The sequence below is a fragment of the Oncorhynchus kisutch genome, linkage group LG3, assembly GCF_002021735.2.
Source record: "Oncorhynchus kisutch isolate 150728-3 linkage group LG3, Okis_V2, whole genome shotgun sequence".
NCBI classification, from domain to species: domain Eukaryota; kingdom Metazoa; phylum Chordata; class Actinopteri; order Salmoniformes; family Salmonidae; genus Oncorhynchus; species Oncorhynchus kisutch.
The window spans coordinates 10,680,441-10,698,140 of record NC_034176.2 but is presented as its reverse complement, the minus strand read 5'-3'; the positions used below and the strand labels follow the sequence as shown (position 1 = coordinate 10,698,140).

The 17,700-nt window shown below is 41.3% G+C and overlaps 1 protein-coding gene across 2 annotated transcripts in view; it reads left to right on the top strand.

The window, feature by feature from the left end:
* The window catches only part of LOC109871657 (glutamate receptor ionotropic, delta-2), a 623,084-nt gene that overhangs the window by 575,828 nt on the left and 29,556 nt on the right, over positions 1 to 17,700 (top strand). For both annotated transcript variants that reach the window (XR_004207889.1, XM_031817225.1), the window contains exon 14: positions 17,170 to 17,336. Coding sequence is in view for 1 of the 2 variants with exons in the window: in XM_031817225.1 (XP_031673085.1) it covers positions 17,170 to 17,336 (167 nt within the window). In the remaining variant the exon portion in view is untranslated. The remainder of the gene's footprint in view (positions 1 to 17,169; positions 17,337 to 17,700) is intronic.

The window sequence follows — 17,700 nt, the reverse complement described above, 5'->3', positions numbered from 1 at the left end:
TGGGTCAAGATGACCGCAGCTGCTTTCCGATCTTTGAGAATCTCAGACGACACGAAATAGAGGTATATATATAACTATATAACTACTGCTGTACACCTTGGTCTATTCATACTGTCCATACTGTCTATACACACCATTATATACATATGTACAGTGTATTTAAATTGTTGACTCTGACGTTGCATGTTCTGATATTTCTTCATTTCTTTCTTTACATGTTTTGGATTATGTGTATATTGTGTTGTATTGCTAGGTAGTTTTATACTGTTGGAGCTAGAAACACACGCATATCACTGCACCTGCAATAACATCTGCTGGTAATCTCCTGGGTATTTCATCTGAATCTCTACCCAGCATGCACCACACTGTAGCTGGTAGTCTCCTGGGTATTTCATCTGAATCTCTACCCAGCATGCACCATACTGTAGCAGATAGTCTCCTGCGTATTTAATCTGAATCTCTACCCAGCATGCACCACACTGTAGCTGGTAGTCTCCTGGTTCTGAATCTCTACCCAGCATACACCATACTGTAGCTGGTAGACTCCTGGGTATTTCATCTGAATCTCTACCCAGCATGCACCATACTGTAGCAGATAGTCTCCTGCGTATTTCATCTGAATCCATTCATTGTTACTGCATATTTTAAAAGACAGTATATACTGTTGAAACAACTGAGCAGGATTTCATTATGGATACATTTATTTTTATTTTTTTAATGGAAATGTTTTATATAATTTTATGCCAGAACCTATTAGCAAAGGCATTTTAGTTCTAGCCCAGTGATCTGTCCTGGACTGTTTCTCCAACATCTGTTTCTAATTATTCTGGGTTCTGTTATCAGATATCCGTCTTTGGGAATTGCTTCACAGATTTGCATATAGTTGGTGATAGACTATTAATTGTTTTTTATTTTTCCTGAGGAAGCAAAGAGAAGTAATGACAGCTCAAGGCTAATTAAATCTACAATCCTTAGTTCAAACAATATTTTTTTTTTTGCCCTACCTCTGTTTTGGTAAAAAGATGAGGGATGAGCCTGAAATCGTTTTATCACTTTCAAATTCAAATCAAATCAACGTTTATTTGTCACGTGCGCCAAATACAACAGTGAAATGCTTACTTCCAGGCTCTAACCAATCGTGCAAAAAAGGTATTAGGTGAACAATAGGTAAGTAAAGAAATAAAAACAATAGTAAAGAGACAGTGAAAAACAGTAGCGAGGCTATATACAGTAGAGAGGCTATATACAGTAGAGAGGCTATATACAGTAGAGAGGCTATATACAGTAGAGAGGCTATATACAGTAGCGAGACTATATACAGTAGCGAGACTATATACAGTAGAGAGGCTATAAAAGTAGCGAGGCTATAAAAGTAGCAAGACTATATACTGTAGCGAGGCTATATACAGTAGCGAGGCTATATACAGTAGCGAGGCTATATACAGTAGCGAGACTATATACAGTAGCGAGACTGTAAAAGTAGCGAGACTATATACAGTAGCGAGACTATAACAGTAGCGAGACTATATACAGTAGCGAGACTATAAAAGTAGCAAGACTATATACAGTAGCGAGGCTATATACAGTAGCGAGACTATATACAGTAGCGAGACTATAAAAGTAGCGAGACTATATACAGTAGTGAGACTATAAAAGTAGCAAGACTATATACAGTAGCGAGGCTATATACAGTAGCGAGACTATATTCAATATCGAGACTATAGAAGTAGCGAGACTATATACAGTAGCGAGACTATAAAAGTAGCAAGACTATATACTGTAGCGAGGCTATATACAGTAGCGAGGCTATATACAGTAGCGAGACTATATACAGTAGCGAGACTATAAAAGTAGCAAGACTATATACTGTAGCGAGGCTATATACAGTAGCGAGGCTATATACAGTAGCGAGACTATATACAGTAGCGAGACTATAAAAGTAGCAAGACTATATACTGTAGCGAGGCTATATACAGTAGCGAGACTATAAAAGTAGCAAGACTATATACTGTAGCGAGGCTATATACTGTAGCGAGGCTATATACAGTAGCGAGGCTATATACAGTAGCGAGACTATATACAGTAGCGAGACTATAAAAGTAGCAAGACTATATACTGTAGCGAGGCTATATACAGTAGCGAGGCTATATACAGTAGCGAGACTATATACAGTAGCGAGACTATAAAAGTAACAAGACTATATACAGTAGAGAGGCTATATACAGTAGCGAGGCTATATACAGTAGCGAGACTATATACAGTAGCGAGACTGTAAAAGTAGCGAGACTATATACAGTAGCGAGACTATAAAAGTAGCGAGACTATATACAGTAGCGAGACTATAAAAGTAGCAAGACTATATACAGTAGCGAGGCTATATACAGTAGCGAGACTATATACAGTAGCGAGACTATAAAAGTAGCGAGACTATATACAGTAGTGAGACTATAAAAGTAGCAAGACTATATACAGTAGCGAGGCTATATACAGTAGCGAGACTATATACAGTAGCAAGACTATATACAGTAGCGAGACTATAACAGTAGCGAGGCTATATACAGTAGCGAGACTATAAAAGTAGCGAGACTATATACAGTAGCGAGACTATAACAGTAGCGAGGCTATATACAGTAGCGAGGCTATATACAGTAGCGAGACTATATACAGTAGCGAGACTATAAATGTAGTGAGACTATATACAGTAGCGAGACTATAAAAGTAGCGAGACTATATACAGTAGCGAGGCTATATACAGTAGCGAGACTATATACAGTAGCGAGACTATAAATGTAGTGAGACTATATACAGTAGCGAGACTATAAAAGTAGCGAGACTATATACAGTAGCGAGACTATAAAAGTAGCGAGGCTATATACAGTAGCGAGGCTATATACAGTAGCGAGACTATATACAGTAGCGAGACTATAAAAGTAGCGAGGCTATATACAGTAGCGAGGCTATATACAGTAGCGAGACTATAAAAGTAGCGAGGCTATATACAGTAGCGAGGCTATATACAGTAGCGAGACTATAAAAGTAGCAAAACTATATACAGTAGTGAGGCTATATACAGTAGCGAGACTATAAAAGTAGCGAGGCTACATACAGACACCGGTTAGTCGGGCTGATTGAGGTAGTATGTACATGTAGATATGGTTAAAGTGACTATGCATATATGATGAACAGAGAGTAGCAGTAGCGTAAAGAGGGATTGGCAGGTGGTGGGTGGCGGGACACAATGCAGATAGCCCAGTTAGCCAATGTGCGGGAGCACTGGTTAATCAGGCCAATTGAGGTAATATGTGCAGATATGTACATGAATGTATTGAATGAATGCATCTGTTACCTCAGGAAATCTTAAGTCTTATTACATACAGCCGTGAGGAACTATTGGATATAAGAGTAACGTCAACTTACCAACATTATGACCAGGAATATGACTTTCCCGAAGCGGATACTCTCTTTGGTCCACCACCCAGGACAATGGATCGGATCCCAGCAGGCGACCCAAAACAATGGCACCACAGATGGGGCAGACGGAGCGGTCTTCGGTCAGGCTCCGTAGATTTTATTTATTTATTTATTTTACCTTTATTTAACCAGGTAGGCAAGTTGAGAACAAGTTCTCATTTACAATTGCGACCTGGCCAAGATAAAGCAAAGCAGTTCGACAGATAAAACGACACAGAGTTACACATGGAGTAAAAACAAACATACAGTCAATAATGCAGTATAAACAAGTCTATATACAATGTGAGCAAATGAGGTGAGAAGGGAGGTAAAGGTAAAAAAGGCCATGATGGCAAAGTAAGTACAATATAGCAAGTAAAATACTGGAATGGTAGTTTTGCAATGGAAGAATGTGCAAAGTAGAAATAAAAAATAATGGGGTGCAAAGCAGCAAAATAAATAAATAAATAAAAATTAAATACAGTTGGGAAAGAGGTAGTTGTTTGGGCTAAATTATAGGTGGGCTATGTACAGGTGCAGTAATCTGTGAGCTGCTCTGACAGTTGGTGCTTAAAGCTAGTGAGGGAGATAAGTGTTTCCAGTTTCAGAGATTTTTGTAGTTCGTTCCAGTCATTGGCAGCAGAGAACTGGAAGGAGAGGGCACATCGCTCACCGCTCCCGAGTATACTACTCACCAATGTCCAGTCTCTTGACAAGATTGTAACATTCTCTATTTCACGGAAACATGGCTCACTCGGGATACGTTATCAGAGTTGGTACAGCCACCTGGTTTCTTCACGCATCGCGCCAACAGAAACAAACATACAGTGCCTTGCGAAAGTATTCGGCCCCCTTGAACTTTGCGACCTTTTGCCACATTTCAGGCTTCAAACATAAAGATATAAAACTGTATTTTTTTGTGAAGAATCAACAACAAGTGAGACACAATCATGAAGTGGAACGACATTTATTGGATATTTCAACTTTCATATTTCAACTTTTTTAACAAATCAAAAACTGAAAAATTGGGCGTGCAAAATTATTCAGCCCCTTTACTTTCAGTGCAGCAAACTCTCTCCGGAAGTTCAGTGAGGATCTATGAATGATCCAATGTTGACCTAAATGACTAATGATGATAAATACAATCCACCTGTGTGTAATCAAGTCTCCGTATAAATGCACCTGCACTGTGATAGTCTCAGAGGTCCGTTAAAAGCGCAGAGAGCATCATGAAGAACAAGGAACACACCAGGCAGGTCCGAGATACTGTTGTGAAGAAGTTTAAAGCCGGATTTGGATACAAAAAGATTTCCCAAGCTTTAAACATCCCAAGGAGCACTGTGCAAGCGATAATATTGAAATGGAAGGAGTATCAGACCACTGCAAATCTACCAAGACCTGGCCGTCCCTCTAAACTTTCAGCTCATACAAGGAGAAGACTGATCAGAGATGCAGCCAAGAGGCCCATGATCACTCTGGATGAACTGCAGAGATCTACAGCTGAGGTGGGAGACTCTGTCCATAGGACAACAATCAGTCGTATATTGCACAAAGGCACTGGCCTTTATGGAAGAGTGGCAAGAAGAAAGCCATTTCTTAAAGATATCCATAAAAAGTGTTGTTTAAAGTTTGCCACAAGCCACCTGGGAGACACACCAAACATGTGGAAGAAGGTGCTCTGGTCAGATGAAACCAAAATTGAACTTTTTGGCAACAATGCAAAACGTTATGTTTGGCGTAAAAGCAACACAGCTCATCACCCTGAACACACTATCCCCACTGTCAAACATGGTGGTGGCAGCATCATGGTTTGGGCCTGCTTTTCTTCAGCAGGGACAGGGAAGATGGTTAAAATTGATGGGAAGATGGATGGAGCCAAATACAGGACCATTCTGGAAGAAAACCTGATGGAGTCTGCAAAAGACCTGAGACTGGGACGGAGATTTGTCTTCCAACAAGACAATGATCCAAAACATAAAGCAAAATCTACAATGGAATGGTTCAAAAATAAACATATCCAGGTGTTAGAATGGCCAAGTCAAAGTCCAGACCTGAATCCAATCGAGAATCTGTGGAAAGAACTGAAAACTGCTGTTCACAAATGCTCTCCATCCAACCTCACTGAGCTCAAGCTGTTTTGCAAGGAGGAATGGGAAAAAATGTCAGTCTCTCGATGTGCAAAACTGATAGACATACCCCAAGCGACTTACAGCTGTAATCGCAGCAAAAGGTGGCGTTACAAAGTATTAACTTAAGGGGGCTGAATAATTTTGCGCGCCCAATTTTTCAGTTTTTGATTTGTTAAAAAAGTTTGAAATATCCAATAAATGTCGTTCCACTTCATGATTGTGTCCCACTTGTTGTTGATTCTTCACAAAAAAATACAGTTTTATATCTTTATGTTTGAAGCCTGAAATGTGGCAAAAGGTCGCAAAGTTCAAGGGGGCCGAATACTTTCGCAAGGCACTGTAGCTACACTGTTTGTATTCGTTCATGTTTCCGGTCACCTTGCCCTGATTAAAAGCAGTGGTTCGTGCTTTCAGTTTTGCGCGAATGCTGCCATCAATCCACTGTTTCTGGTTGGGGAAGGTTTTAATAGTGAGAGCATCCTGTCGGGCTGTATCACCGCCTGGTATGTATCACCGCCTGCTCCTCCCACAACCGTAAGGCTCTTCAGAGGGTAGTGAGGTCTGCACAACACATCACCGGGGGCAAACTACCTGCCCTCCAGGACACCTACACCACCCGATGTCACAGGAAGGCCATAAAGATCATCAAGGACAACAACCACCCTAGCCACCCCCCTATCATCCAGAAGGTGAGGTCAGTACAGGTCCATCAAAGCTGGGACCGAGAGACTGAAAAACAGCTTCTATCTCAAGGCCATCAGACTGTTAAACAGCCATCATTAACATTGAGTGGCTGCTGCCCACATACTGACTCAACTCCAGCCACTTTAATAATGGAAAAATGTATGGAAAAATGTACCACTTTAAACAATGCAACTTAATATAATGTTTACATACCCTACATTACTCATCTCATATGTATATACTGTACTCTATACTGTACTCTATACCATCTACTGCATCTTGCCATCTTTATGTAATACATGTATCACTAGCCACTTTAAACAATGCCACTTAATAATGTTTATATACCCTACATTACTCATCTCATATGTATATACTGTACTCTATACCATCTACTGCATCTTACCTATGCCGTTCTGCCATCGCTCAGCAATATATTTATATGTACATATTCTTATTCATTCCTTTACACTTGTGTGTAAAAGGTAGTAGTTGTGAAATTGCTAGATTACTTGTTAGATATTACTGCATAGTCGGAACTAGAAGCACAAGCATTTCGCTACGCTCGCTTTAACATCTGCTAACCATGTGTATGTGAACAATAAAATTTGATTTGATTTGTATAGTTAACGTGACTATGCATATATGATCAACAGTCGGTTAGCCAATGTGCGGGAGCACTGGTTGGTCTGGCCAATTAAGGTAGTATGTACATGAACATATAGTTAAAGTGACTATGCATAAGATAAACAGAGAGTAGCAGCAGCATAAAAGAGGGGTTGGGGGGGACACACAATGCAAATAGTCCGGGTAGGCATTTGATTACCTGTTCAGGAGTCTTATGGCTTGGGGGTAAAACCTGTTGAGAAGCCTTTTTGTCCTAGACTTGGCACTCCGGTACCGCTTGCCATGCGGCAGTAGAGAGAACAGTCTATGACTGGGGTGGCTGGGGTCTTTGACAATGTTTAGGGCCTTCCTCTGACACCGCCTGGTTTAGATGTCCTGGATGGCAGGCAGCTTTGCCCCAGTGATGTACTGGGCCGTACGCACTACCCTCTGAAGTGCCTTGTGGTCTGAGGCCGAGCAATTGCCTACCACAGGATACTCTCGATGTTGCAGCTGTAGAACATTTTGAGAATCTGAGGACCCATGACAAATCTTTTTAGTTTCCTGAGGGGGAATAGGCTTTATCGTGCCCTCTTCACGACTGTCTTGGTGTGTTTGGACCATTCTAGTTTGTTGTTGAGGACCTTGAAGCTCTCAACGTGCTCCACTACAGCCCCATCGATTAGAATGGGGGTGTGCTTGGTCTTCCTTTTGCTGTAGTCCACAATCATCATCTTAGTCTTGGTTACGTTGAAGGATAGGTTGTTATTCTGGCACGACCTGCCCAGGTCTCTGACCTCCTCCCTATAGGCTGTCTCGTCGTTGTCGGTGATCAGGCCTACCACTGTTGTGTCATCTGCAAATGAATGATGGTGTTGGAGTCGTTAGAATACCACACCTTGAAAGCGGCAGCTCTGTCCTTTAGCTCAGTGCGAATGTTGCCTGTAATCCATGGCTTCTGGTTGGGGTATGTACGTACAGTCACTGTTGGGACGTCCTCGAAGCACTTATTGATAAAGCCAGTGACTGATGTGGTGTGCTCCTCAATGCCATCGGAAGAATTCCGGAACATGTTCCAGTCTGTGACAGCAGAACAGTCCTGTAGTTTAGCATCTGCTTCATCTGACCACTGGTGCTTCCTGCTTTCATTTTCGCTTGTAAGCAGGAATCAGGGGATAGACTTGTGGTCGGATTTACCAAATGGAGGGCGAGGGAGAGCTTTGTACGTTTCTCTGTGTGTGGAGTACAGGTGATCTACAATTTTTTTCCCTCTGGTTGTACATTTAACATGTTGATAGAGATTTGGTAGAACCGATTTAAGTTTCCCTACATTGAAGTCTCCGGCCACTAGGAGCGACGCCTCTGGGTGAATGGTTTCCTGTTTGCTTATTTCCTTATACAGCTGACTGAGTGCTGTCTTTGTGCCAGCATCTGTCTGTGGTGGTAAATAAACAGCCACGGAAAGTATAGCTGAAAACTCTCTAGGCAAGTAGTGTGGTCTGCAATTTATCACAATATACTTTACTTCAGGTGAGCAAAATCTAGAGACTTCCTTAGATTTCGTGCACCAGCTGTTGTTCATAGACAGAGCAGTGGATGCAAAGACTGAACATCCATTATAGTTTTGAAGCTATACCGTGTTTGTTTACTTTTAAGTTTTTAACAAACACTGGAGGAAAACAAGTTTGGGTTCTGATGAGGTACGACAGTTGAACTAAGCTCATGAGGCATAAGTTATATTCTTCAAAAATCAATGGGTATATATAGTATCATTAATTTATAAGTCCAAAATGTATGTAGCAACTGCAGATTCTAGCTTTAATTAAGGTGATAAACAAACGGCTGAGAAGAAATTGTCACACATGGTACCGGTCTGTCACCACTGTTACTGCCAGAAGCATACCACCCAGCATACCACTGCTGTCTTGCTTCTGAAGCTAAGCAGGGTTGGTCCTGGTCAGTCCCTGGATGGGAGAACAGATGCTGCTGGAAGTGGTGTTGGAGGGCCAGTAGGAGGCACTCTTTCCTCTGGTCTAAAAAATATCCCAATGCCTGAGGGCAGTGATTGGGGACACTGCCCTGTGTAGGGTGCCGTCTTTCGGGTGGGATGTTAAACAGGTGTCCTGACTCTATGCGGTCATTAAATATCCCATGGCACTTATCGTAAGAGTAGGGGTGTTAACCCCGGTGTCCTGGCTAAATTCCCAATAGCCATCAAACCATCAAGGTCACCTAATAATCCCCAGTTTACAATTGGCTCATTCCTCTCCCCTGTAACTATTCCCCAGGTTGTTGCTGCAAATGAGAATGTGTTCTCAGTCAACTTACCTGGTAAAATAACAGATAAATAAATAAATACTGTCAAGCGCACATGCGATTGTGGGTATGCCACCTGTGTGCCAACTCGTGCCCACCACTGTGATAGAGGTGCTGTTGGGAAAGGCTATCTGCACTGAGCCCAAAGACCAACCATAGTGCACAATGATCAGAGAAAAACTCACTGTGGTTTTATCACAAAATGCTTCCTGATTCCTTGAAAACAAACAAATGCATGGAGAGTGGGGGAGCGTGAGGCATCTGAACAGATGCAGAGAGAGCCTGGAGAGGGAGCTGGAAGGCGGCGAGGGACTTTTAGAGAGGAAGCTCTGTCAGTGCAAACAGAAGGTTGGGGAGTGGGAGGGAGTGAGAGAGAGAGTATAAGAGGAGGCTGAGAAGCAGAGGGAGGAGTGATGTTAATTGATTGTGCATCGGGACACGGGAACTTTCACACATTCCTTTTCATCTTCTTCCCTCTCTCCTCTCCTCTCTCTACTGCTCCCTAGCCATCCCCTGTGAATCCATGTGTCCTAGAGGAGACCTAACTATCACTAGAGGGTGGTGGAGGTGCCGAGGGATGCTCCGTCAGTAATCTAAGATAGTTTGAGCTATTTCTGTAATAATTTGAGAGAGAGGGAGAGAGAGAGGGAGAGAAAGAGAGAGAGAGAGAGAGACAGAGAGAGAGGAGAGAGAGAGAGAGACATATGTTTCCCATGCCAATAAAGCCCCGGAATTGAATTGAATTGAGAAAGAAAGGTTTTGTTGGTATCTGAGACCAACAATACAGGTATTAAAGGTCTCTGAGACCAGGTAGCCTTGGTCTGTCTCAGGTAGCCTTGGTCTGTGTCAGGTAGCCTTGGTCTGTCTCAGGTAGCCTTGGTCTCTCTCAGGTAGCCTTGGTCTGTCTCAGGTAGCCTTGGTCTGTCTCAGGTAGCCTTGGTCTATCTCAAGTAGCCTTGGTCTGTCTCAGGTAGCCTTGGTCATCCTCAGGAAGCCTTGGCCTCTCTCAGGTAGCCTTGGTCTTCATTAGGTAGCCTTGGTGTGTGACAGGTAGCCTTGGTCTTCATTAGGTAGCCTTGGTCTGTGACAGGTAGCCTTGGTCTTCCTCAGGAAGCCTTGGTCTGTGACTGACCTGGTCTCCCTCAGGTAGCCTTGGTCTGTCTCAGGTAGCCTTGGTCTGTCTCAGGTAGCCTTGGTCTGTCTCAGGCAGCCTTGGTCTGTCTCAGGCAGCCTTGGTCTGTCTCAGGCAGCCTTGGTCTGTCTCAGGCAGCCTTTGTCTATCTCAGGTAGCCTTGGTCTATCTCAGGAAGCCTTGGTCTGTCTCAGGTAGCCTTGGTCTGTCTCAGGTAGCCTTGGTCTGTCTCAGGTAGCCTTGGTCTGTCTCATGTTGCCTTGGTCTGTCTCATGTTGCCTTGGTCTGTCTCAGGTAGCCTTGGTCTATCTCAGGGAGCCTTGGTCTGTCTCAAGTAGCCTTGGTCTGTCTCAGGTAGCCTTGGTCTGTCTCAGGTAGCCTTGGTCTTCCTCAGGAAGCCTTGGTCTCTCTCAGGTAGCCTTGGTCTGTCTCAGGTAGTCTTGGTCATCCTCAGGAAGCCTTGGCCTCTCTCAGGTAGCCTTGGTCTGTGACAGGTAGCCTATGTCTTCATTAGGTAGCCTTGGTCTGTGAAAGGTAGCCTTGGTCTTCACTAGGTAGCCTTGGTCTGTGACAGGTAGCCTTGGTCTTCCTCAGGAAGCCTTGGTCTGTGACTGACCTGGTCTTCCTCAGGTAGCCTTTGTCTGTCTCAGGTAGCCTTGTTCTTCCTCAGGTAGCCTTGGTCTTCATTAGGTAGCCTTGGTCTGTCTCAGGTAGCCTTGTTCTTCCTCAGGTAGCTTAGGTCTGTGACTGACCTGGTTTTCCTCAGGTAGTCTGACCTTCTACTGACCTGGGATGGTATCCATAACGCATCAAAAAAGGTCTTAGGAATCTGGTTAAAACCTGTTTTAAGACGAAAATAACTCCCAGTTCAGAGTAGGATTTAGGATGATGTGAAGGTACTGCCCAGACAAACTCTGAGACAGGAATAAAATCAACTCAGCTGGTGTTCCTGACAATTTGAGGTACCGCAAAGGAAAGATAGTGATGACACTTATTGACATTGTTGTAAATTGGGGAATAACCAATCCTGATGAGGCATGACCAGACTGTGAACTCTATAGCACTCTTCAGACAACCTCAGTGAATGTGACTGTACATCAAATGTGGAAATTTCCACATGACATAATCAATTTGCCTACTCTTAATTATTGTCTAATACTGTATGTTGGCATAACATTTTTTTTTACCAATTCTGATGGAATTTTGACAACAATTACCATTATATCAACACACTCGTCACTCCTGTTGAACAACCCTAAATCTATTTGGCACAGTAGGAATTACAGTAGGCATTACAGTAGGCATTACACTAGGAATTACAGTAGGCATTACAGTAGACATTACAGTAGGCATTATAGTAGGAATGACAGTAGGCATTACAGTAGGCATTACAGTAGACATTACAGTAGGAATGACAGTAGGCATTACAGTAGGAATTACAGTAGGCATTACAGTAGGCATTACAGTAGGAATTACAGTAGGAATTACAGTAGGCATTACAGTAGACATTACAGTAGGCATTACAGTAGGTAATACAGTAGGTAATACAGTAGGCATTACAGTAGGCATTACAGTAGACATTACAGTAGGCATTACAGTAGACATTACAGTAGACATTACAGTAGGAATTACAGTAGACATTACAGTAGGCATTACAGTAGACATTACAGTAGGCATTACAGTAGGAATGACAGTAGGCATTACAGTAGACATTACAGTAGGAATTACAGTAGACATTACAGTAGGCATTATAGTAGGAATTACAGTAGACATTACAGTAGGCATTACAGTAGACATTACAGTAGGCATTACAGTAGACATTACAGTAGGCATTACAGTAGGTAATACAGTAGGCATTACAGTGGGAATTACAGTAGACATTACAGTAGGAATTACAGTAGGCATTACAGTAGGCATTACAGTAGACATTACAGTAGACATTACAGTAGGCATTACAGTAGGCATTACAGTAGGCATTACAGTAGGCATTACAGTAGATATTACAGTAGGCTTTACAGTAGATATTACAGTAGGCATTACAGTAGGCATTACAGTAGATATTACAGTAGGCATTACAGTAGGCATTACAGTAGATATTACAGTAGGCATTACAGTAGGCATTACAGTAGGCATTACAGTAGGCATTACAGTAGGCATTACAGTAGGAATTACAGTAGATATTACAGTAGGCATTACAGTAGGCATTACAGTAGATATTACAGTAGGCATTACAGTAGGCATTACAGTAGGCATTACAGTAGGAATTACAGTAGGCATTACAGTAGGAATTACAGTAGGCATTACAGTAGGAATTACAGTAGGCATTACAGTAGACATTACAGTAGGCATTACAGTAGGAATTACAGTAGGCATTACAGTAGGAATTACAGTAGGCATTACAGTAGGAATTACAGTAGGCATTACAGTAGGCATTACAGTAGGAATTACAGTAGGCATTACAGTAGACATTACAGTAGGCATTACAGTAGGAATTACAGTAGGCATTACAGTAGGAATTACAGTAGGCATTACAGTAGGCATTACAGTAGGCATTACAGTAGGAATTACAGTAGGCATTACAGTAGGCATTACAGTAGGCATTACAGTAGGAATTACAGTAGGCATCGAGTCACTTGCCGATAATGTTGCATACAACGTATTAAAGGTCTCTGATTTTCATCGAACACAATCAAAGTTAACATAAAACCTAGATTCCTTCAGTTGCTCAACTTTTAAGGATGCCAAACTTAGACATTTCTTTACTAATGTGATTTTGTACTCCAAATGGATAACTTGAAATAACATGATGTAGGTCATTCAATAATAAATAAAAAAAATGTGTTTATTTATTAGCCTCGTGGTTATAAGTATTTAGGAATATCATATTGAAATATGCCTCCTGTGAAATCATTGTCAAAGTGCGAGAGATACTGTTGCATGTAGATCTAGATTATTTACAGATGGATTATATTGACATATCAAAATATTATTTAAACAACTTCAACCACTGACTCCCTGCATTTTTCTAGTATCAAGATGCCTGTTGATAACTCTTAACTGGTTATGACAGCACATGAGGTCTCCTAAATATCTGTTGATTTGGTGTGTCTCCTATGACTAAAGAGGTTTCATGCATAGCTTTTATTTGACCCATGAGAGTAGGAGTAAAACATCTCTATTGTCAATATTTACGATCCATTTTCTACTCTGAGACGGTTGGTGAATACGGGCCTGGTCCGCCTCAGGTATCCTGACCTGAAAACACAACGTAGAAAAAGCAGTTGCTTTGCACCCACATTGTGTAAATACGTAACCTTAACCGTAACTCTAACCCTAATGTTAATCCTAACCCTAACCTTAACCATAACTCTAACCTTAACGCGAACCCTAACGTTAATCCCAATCCTAACCCTAACCTTAACTCTAACCTTAACGCTAACCCTAATGTTAATTCTAACCCTAACCTTAACCATAACTCTAACCCTAAATCCCCTAAATCTGCCACAGGTTCATCAACCCTTGATTCCAGTAACTCTCATTGTTAACCTTTGAAACCCTCTACTTTACACACACCTATGACAGATTTGTACATAATGTAAACATACTTGTTTGAATACTCCACTCATGCAGTCGCTGTGAGTTCCTCCCTTTGTGACTCTCTACCAGTTGTGTGCTGCCACAGAATCATTTGAGATAGCTCAGACATGAAGAACAAAGCACAAGCATTAACCACCATTTTAGAGAGTTAAAACCCTAAATATGAGCCCCTTCTAATGAACTTTAAACTGATTGAGAGAAAATACCACTTTAGGTATGTGTGAGGACTTTAATCATGAGGCAAGATTGGAAAACATGCCCTTCGGTGTTTCAGTCTTTTGAAGTCTGGTAGAGAAGATGATCTGAACAAGCCACAAAGAAGTTTGAGTCAGAAATAGCACCCTTCCTTATCTAGTGGACTACTTTTGACCAGAGCCCTATGGCATTTGGGACACGCATAGCTCTAGCCTGTTCTCCCAAGTCTTCTGTCTGATATTTGGCACCATGGTAGTTCTTATAAATGTTTTAAAAAATGTGTAATTAAATGAGGATCTCCTCATTTAAGCTGAGTGTGAAGCTCTAAATCCTCTACAACGTTAGCGCTTGAAATAATGAGCGCTTGAAATCATTTACGGGTACAGTAATCACAACCAGTTAGCCAGCTAAAACATGTGTCGTAAAGGGGGGAGTTCGACGATTTGCAAATTAAATTGCTAGTGTGTTAGTCATGATTTTGATCTACAGCATTTATTAACCCCAAACTTGAGATTTATTTGGTTTGTTGTACTTTTAATGTAATTGACTTTTCCCCTTTGTATTCGGTCCACAATGTAGACCGTGACATCGGTGTAAGCTACAGTATCATGTGTTTGAAATTGCGAAAGGAAGGGCATTCGTGTTAATTAAGCATTAAAAACACTCTGTACGCTCACGTCACGGTAATTACAACTCAGCTTCGAGGCCATCACCTGCTTTTAAATGATGATGCGAAAATAAAAACGCTGTACAACCAATGACAAACATATTTCACGTAAACGCCATTAGGCTACCCCAACGTACCCCAGGGGAATGGATGGACGACTTTAATTTCACGATTACGGATCTAGTGAGTAGTGCAGTCATATTTCCGAGAAAAGACAATGATGTGATTAGGATTCACCGGGTGCCCGGTGTTTGACGACAATGCCTTTTATTAATTATCAGGGCCCTTCTGATTGGCTCCAGGCAGGCTGCTCTCGCTCCATACGGAAAGACGTATCTCACTGCTTTTCCTCTCATCATGCGCCACCACTAAACCACTACCTGACTTCTACCCTTCATCTCCTCCTGTTCCCTCTCTCTTTTTTTCTATGTTTCTACTAGTCTATTTATAGTTGTTTTTCTTGGAATCGCATCAATAAAAGGCGAGGACTTTGTGGTACCTGCTTGTTTTTTACACTTCCGTGCTCTCCTCTGAAAATGGTTTGGTAATCAATAGGAATCTCGACATTTCTTCGCTGCCCTTGCGCAGTAGATGTTTGACATTATAAGGGATAAGAACGACCATATAAACATTTTAAAGGACTTCAAGTGTTCATGAAAGGAAATGTTTTGCACATCGCTTCGTTACATTTTTTTAATGATGTCATGTGATGAAGTAGATCAACTTTCACGAGACACTTTCAAGGACATTTCTCATATGTGGAGGAAATTATACACTATAAATGTTTCCGAAGGATTCCACCCCATTCTTGACTGAATCTTCCCATTTAGATCACCCATTATTATATCATTAGTTTAAAATGGGTTTTGGGTTATTGCAGATAATATCATCATCAACCGTGTATTCCATTATAATAGCCTTCTCTGAAAAACAAAGAAACACTCATCGAGTGTTGAGAAAAGAGGGCACGAGAGACAGGGAGGAGATAAGAGACATTTGAAGGGGTAAAAATGCAATGAAAGCATATTTGCACAAGGAGACACATCTTACTAGCTCACATCTGTCTTGCATGTGACAACCATAAAATAGAATACAAAAGAAAATAATATAATTGCTTTATTTTTCCCAGAGGGAAACGTCAGTACATGCAGAAAGATTTTGTGCCATTGTGTTTCTGTTGAATTTTGTTGAGTACATAAATCCCAAAATTGTTCATTTTGATCCCATAAAAGTCCTTGCTGGCTTTGATTGACTAGTAACCTCAACAGCCACTGTGTATGCTTGTGGTCAGATGTCAACTTAACTTCCAAGCCAATAGAACTGATGGACCCAACATCATTTTCCTGGAAGCAAATCTGTAAGACCCTGTGATATAATGGGGTGACAGGTAGCCTAGTGGTTAAGAGTGTTGGACTTGTAACCGAAAGGTAAAAATCTGTCGTTTTGTCCCTGAATTGAAAATAGGAATTTGTTCTTAACTGACTTTCCAAGTTAAATGAAGGTAAAATTGTAAATAAAAAATAAAGGGAATCCAGGAGAAGGAATATACTGCTTACCAAATGGCCCCCTATTCCCTATACAGTGCACTCAAATGTAGTGCCCTATCAAAGGTATAGGGTACCATTTGGGATGTACCCATAGGGTAGCTGTCTGATTTCCTCGTCTCAGGGTGTACTGTTTGAGCCAAATCACCAAATAAGAGTATTTCATATTGAGACATGGGCAATCACATTGAACCCCGTCCAGACACAGACTGGTGTCAGGTGCCTGAAAATCTCATTACAGTTAATGATACGTCAAGAGTCCAAATACAGTTCTGTCCCAATGGGCCCTGGTCAAAAGTAGTGCACTGTATAGGGAATAGGGTGCCATTTGGGACGAAGGCCATTTTAACCTAGACTTCCCACCCCTTGAAACAGATGAAAGGGCTGACATAGTGTGTGATGAATATTAAGCTATAACATGCACTCGCTACAGCTTCACATTAAAATAACATATTATATTCCAATTACAGAGTAACTTAATCATGTATGTCTTCTTTTAGATTGTATTGATTGATTTGTCAGGGACAATTAAAACAAGAAAAAAAATCCTAACCTTGACAACTGTGGAAAATGCAAACACTGACCCAAGATCAGCGTCTAGGGGCAACACTTCACCCTACTCCACAGTGCATACGACACAATTAGTCACGGTTAATGTTCATGTTCAATCATGTTACCATCTCTCTACCCGAGTGTCAACATATAGTTTGTATAGTGTTGTGTTTCTATATCTGTTTCTAATCATAGAAATAGAATTACAAGAAAGGGAGTAGCCCATCAGAACACAGCAGTTTGACCCTCATGAATACACTCAGTAGATTTATGTCTGTGTTTTTACTTTTCTCTCAGGTGAAGTACGGGCGTTTTGCCTTTGTGTGGGATTCGGCGGTGCTGGAGTATATGGCCATCAACGACGAGGACTGCTCCTTCTACACTGTGGGGAGCAATGCACCAGATCGGGGCTACGGCTTCGCCATGCAGCACGGCAGTCCATACAGGGACATCTTCTCCCAGAGGTACAGAATTAAGCAGGGGCACAACTTTGGTTTTTAGAAGTGGGGGGGACATCATATACAGCTCTGAGAAAAATGAAGAGACCACTGCAAAAGTATCAGTTTCTCTGGATTTACTATTTATAGGTATGTGTTTGGGTAAAATTAACATTTTTGTTTTATTCTATAAACTACTGACAACATTTCTCCCAAATTCCAAATACATTTTTTGTCATTTAAGAGCATTTATTTGCAGAAAAGTCGTGAAAATAATAAAAAATACCTAGTGTTGTCAGACCTCGAATAATGCAAAGAATATAAGTTCATATTCATTTTTAAACAAAAACAATACTAACGTTCAATATTTGGTGGAATAACTTTGATTTTC